Source organism: Pteropus alecto, unplaced genomic scaffold (genome assembly GCF_000325575.1).
Source record: "Pteropus alecto unplaced genomic scaffold, ASM32557v1 scaffold30, whole genome shotgun sequence".
NCBI lineage: Eukaryota > Metazoa > Chordata > Mammalia > Chiroptera > Pteropodidae > Pteropus > Pteropus alecto.
In genome coordinates this window covers 773,772-778,693 of record NW_006429782.1, presented here as the reverse complement: position 1 = coordinate 778,693, position 4,922 = coordinate 773,772, and the positions used below count along the sequence as shown (strand labels likewise).

Genomic DNA, 4,922 nt, shown 5'->3' with positions numbered 1-4,922 from the left:
GCGCGGACCGGCCCCAGGCGGTCGGGCAGCGGCCTTTGTTCTGCGGCCGCGGCGAATCTGCGGGCGGGTCAGGGAGCGCCCGGCGCGGGCCAGACGCCGCTGGGAGGCGGGGGTGGGGGCTGGGCTGTCCCTTTGATCCGCGTGGCGCGCTGTTAGGGCAGGGCGCAGCCTGAAGCGGGTGGCGACCCGGGGTTTCGGGGAGCAGGGTTTCCTCTGGTGACCGCGGAAAGCGTGCCTAGAAATTCAGGCTCCTGAGCCTTTTCCCAGGAAGGCCGATCTCGAGGCTGCTTGTTTATGAAGTGCGGCCATCCCCGTCTGTGGGCATGTTCCGAGGGCGCCAGCCCCCGTAGGTCATGTCCCCTCCTTTCGCAGAGACGCGGAACGGGAGATTTTTGTGAGCCCCGCATGCACTGGCTTCCGTTGCCGTTATTGGTGGTCTGAGGCTTTTCAGAATTACCCCCCAAATTGTAAGGAAAAACTGCTCTCGGCCTGGGAAAGGCGGCCGGAACCGCCTCCATGGAATAAACAATTAGCGGGAGAGCCGCGACCTAGTCCCGACCGCGGGCCGCCGGCTGTTTGCCGCCGCCGCCTCTTTCTTTTTCCCAGACTGCTGGTAGATGCTTTTCTTTTTGAGCCAGCTTGGATGGCTTCCTCTCCTCTGCTTCAGGTCCCCGGTGAAACACGGCGCAGGATACCTGTCTGCCACTCGTAGAGAGCCAGCGGGTGCTGGGGATATGCTGCCGTTGGGGGGCCCAGAAATTGGCTCGGGGGGGAGCGCAGGAAAGACAGGACCGACGCCCCATCCTCCAGCTCTTGGGGCCCCCACGAGCTTTAGCTAGCCCCGTTTTGAGAGAGTGAGTGAGGAAAAGGATGGTAACCCACCCAGGACAAGCTGAGGCTTTGGTTTCCGAAAAGTGCAGGGGAACTGTGGACCCCCCAAACGTGGGCCGTAATTGGCTGGATCTAGTAACTTAAGCATTGACACAGTGGCAACTGCCAGCAGCATTTCCTAGGGACGCGTGCGTTTCCTTTCTCTGCTACGTACTACTGTGACATCACTCTCTCGCTGGCTCTTTAGAAAGACTAAGTCCTTGTAGTTCTGTCCTCCTGGGCCAGCCGGGAGCCCTCAGGCTGGTACTGCCTGCCTCATTTAACTCCAGGCATGCTCGGTGCTGCTTCCTTATAGGTTCAAAGGCCGAGGGAGGTTTCTGCCTCTGCTCCGTTGTTAATTTAACGAACGCCTCTGCAGCACCGGCTGGGTTCTGGCCCCGTTCAGCCGGGAGTGAGACCCTGGCTCTCGCCTCCTGGGTGACAGTTGAAGCATCAGTCATCACTCTGTTATGCTGTAATTACTGGTGGGTGACATGCTGAGAAGTGCAGAGATCTGATTGAAGCTGGAGCAGGTCAGGAAGGGTGTCTGAGGAGGTGGGGGGAGCAGCCCGGGCAGCAGCCTGGAGAGGCAGAGAGCTGGCTGCAGCTCAGGAGCTGAACAAGGCCGCCATGGCTGGAGCGCCCTGAGGCTGTCATCACGCCACTTCTAGTACCTACCTTGCCAGGAGTCTCTCAGGCCCCACCCTGTCCCCTGGTGCGAACTTGGGGTTCTGGAGGTGGGGGAAAGCTCCAGACCAGGGCTGGACAGGCGCGAGTTCCAGTTTCCCACAGCTTCACGGAGTCGAGGGCCTGAGAGGGGAGAGGAGTGGGGCCAGGGGTCTGCTGCCACTCCTAGGTTTCTGCCCTGAATGACCCACCAGGTGTCACCCTCCTCGTGGTGGCAGGTCTGGGGGATGTGTGGTATGAGACTGGAGTTTCCTAGAAGTTGAGTTCTTGGCCTTCCTACCCCATGAATCCCCCTGCTGCGACAGGGCAGGAGTGCAGGAGACTGTCCTGTTCTCAGTGCGAGGGGAGGCCGCTGAGTCCCCAGGCCTGGCCACCGCCCTGCCTCGGGGCTCAGAAGCCTCTGTTCCCTGGTCCAGAAAGTGAAATGGTAGGGAGCAGGTGTGTTCTTTGTGGGATCTCCGTGCAGGATAGGTGGAGTGACCCCACAGGCAGTGCCAGGGGCTCGCTCCCCTACCCTACTGCCTTGATGACCTGGCCAAACCCTGTTCCCCGGGTCAGTGAAGACTGAGGTGGGGGGGGGAGGGGCATCTACTCGCCGTCCAGTGTGTTCTTTGTGAAAACAGTCTCACTGCTTGATGTTTTCTATCTGTGAGGAAACTGAGGACTTGGGGGAGGTGAATATCCTGGCCTAAGGAGCGATGCTTTGGGGCATGCAAAATAGAGGACTTTTCCAGAAGGTCTCATTTTAGAAGTAGAAAGACCCTTAGGAAAAGCACTCGAAGGGGCTTAGCGTGTCAGTCCGCTTCTCGGGGCAGCAGGCCGGGGTCAGTGTGACAGTTGTGCCTTCCTGTTTGGGCTTCACTGGGCAATGCAGGTCACAAGCCCCCCCTCTGGGCGTGGTGTGGGTGCCGCTCACAGGTCCAGCCCTCTCATGGCAGCCCTGTCCACAGATGAGCCGTGCACATGGCGGAACAGTGGGGGCCAAGGCTGAGTTTCTGTCCTGCATCATTCCCTTGGGCCCTGGGTGTCAGCTCCTGTCCCCGTGGCCAGCCAGACCCCATGCTCCAGAGAAGGGCCACCGTGTGAATGTCAGGGACGGCTTCCTGTGTCAGTACAGATCTGCAAAGCCTTTTTTGAAAATTGAGATGTAATTAACGTGCCACGCGATTCGCCCTTTAAAAGTGCACAATTCTGCTGTTTTTAGTACATTCACAACATTGTGCACCCGCCACCACTCTCTAGTTCCAGAACGTTCTCATCACCCCAAAACAGGGCCCTGTGCCTGTTAGCGTCTCTCCCCGTTCCCTTCCTGAGCCCCTGGCACCTGTGCTTCTATTGAGACAGGATGCACGTAGCACCCACGTCACCCACTTACAGCGTGCAGTGAGTGGTCTGAACAGATGCACGGCTACCAACACAGTCAACTTTAGGACATCTTCATCACCCCGAAAAGAGCCACAACCCTTTGCCTATCACTGCCCCCACGCCCGCCCTAAGCCCCTGTTGATCCGCCTCTGTGTCTGTGTCCCCGTTCCCGTTTGTTTGCAAAGGCAGGATAGTAAGCAGAGTGGGGGGCTCCCTCTCCACTCCCTTTGGCCGTATCTGAGGCCCGAGTGGGCCAGGGTCTCTGCTGCCCTGGGCACGGGGCTGGTGTCACATTGGCCAGTGGGGAGCACACCAGGAGTGGGGCCTCTAGAAGCGCCTCAGAACTCGAGGCAGGTGGGGCTCCGTACCGGGCACCCTGTCTCAGTGGATGTGCTAGGTGCGGGAAAGACCACAGGGTCCAGCGATGACCTTGCCCGGTAAGAGGCCCTGGCGGGGCTGCCTGTGCCCAGTGTGCCACTGGCCACGTGTCCCTGCAGAAGCGGATCTTGTGGCTGTAGCAGGTCCCACACTGTGGCCTGGGACGTAGGAGAGGGCAGGGGAGGGGGCAGCGTGCGCTTGCTCAGATGAGGGGCTCTTCCTAAAGGTTTCAGAAAGAACCCCGAGCCCGCCAGCCACCCCCTCCATGTCCCTGCCCAGCCCCTCACACCCACTCGCCCACTTCCTGTCTGCGGACGTGCCTGTTCTGGACACGTCACGTAAATGGAGTGACATGCTGCGTGACCTCATGCATCTGGCGTCTTACTGAGTGTCGTGTGTTCACAGTCCGTCCACGTCATGGCGAGTGTCAGCGCCGCCTCCCACTTTTTATGGCCGAGTGACGCTGTCCCGTGTGGACAGGCCACGTTCGTCCGTTGGTGGGCACTTGGGTTGTGTCCCCCTCTGGGCTGTCGTGACCGGTGCTGTTGGGAACGTGCGGGTGTGCGGGTTCACGCTGACAAGCTTTCGTGTGTCGGAACTCCTCGAGGGTGGGGTCGCTGCTCCATGCCCTGGAGAAGCGTCATGAGCTCACGTGGCGGGCTGGTGCTGCGGGCGGGCCCTGTGCTGTGCAGTGGCCCTGTGGTGTCGCTGTGCCCTAGGGAGGTGAGCAGGATGCAGAGCTTCATAGCTAGGTCCCGATGGTGCCTGCTTCCCAGTTTTGTCACACTAGGGTGGCCGTTTGGGGTCCTGGCCTGAATCTTAATGAGGTTTTACTGCCAAGCCCCCCAGGAGACCCTGGTCCCTGACGCTGCAGCCGCAAGGAGGCTGCCGTTAGGTCTCGTCCCTCAAACACCTGCTATCTTTGGGCGTTTTCTCAAGAACAGGGTCTACGTTTGTTTCTGGAATGTCCTAGAAACGTCAGCCAGGCCCCCAGGCCTGGGCCCCCTCTCTAGGTCCGGGCGCGTTCATCCCCACTCTCTGGCTCCTATGTGTGTGGGGGGGGCGGGGGACAGCACGTGGGGCGGCCACTGAGCCCTCTCTGCCCGCAGCCCGAGCGGGAAGAAGGTCCGGAGCAAGCCCCAGCTGGCGCGCTACCTGGGCGGCTCCATGGACCTGAGCGCCTTCGACTTCCGCACGGGCAAGATGCTGCTGAGCAAGGCGCACAAGAGCCGGCAGCGCGTGCGCTACGACTCCTCCAACCAGGTCAAGGTGAGCCACCGGTGGGCATGCGGGGGTCGGGGCAGCCCTGCCGAGTCTGGGAGGAGGGCAGCGCAGTCGTGGTTGCTGGTCCTGCTGTTGAAGTCGTGTTGAGCCACCGGCGGGCATGCGGGGGTCGGGGCAGCCCCGCCGAGGCTGGGAGGAGGGCAGCGCAGTCGCGGTTGCTGGTCCTGCTGTTGAAGTCGTGCGGTTCGCTGGGGGACGTTTGGAAGGCACAGAGACGCAGAAAGATGAGGCACCATCCGTCACTTGGTCCTTGGGGTGGCCCCGGCACGGTCCCCGGCTGTTTCTGGTGTGCCCGTCACACCATCCCGCTCAGCACGTTGCTTTCAACGGCTGAGGGT

The 4,922-nt window shown here is 61.0% G+C and overlaps 1 protein-coding gene across 1 annotated transcript in view; it reads left to right on the top strand.

The window, feature by feature from the left end:
* Positions 1-4,922, top strand: part of MBD3 (methyl-CpG binding domain protein 3) — a 9,406-nt gene that overhangs the window by 890 nt on the left and 3,594 nt on the right. Inside the window, exon 2 of the mRNA XM_006904058.3 lies at positions 4,410-4,569. Coding sequence (XP_006904120.3) covers positions 4,410-4,569 — 160 coding nt within the window. The remainder of the gene's footprint in view (positions 1-4,409; positions 4,570-4,922) is intronic.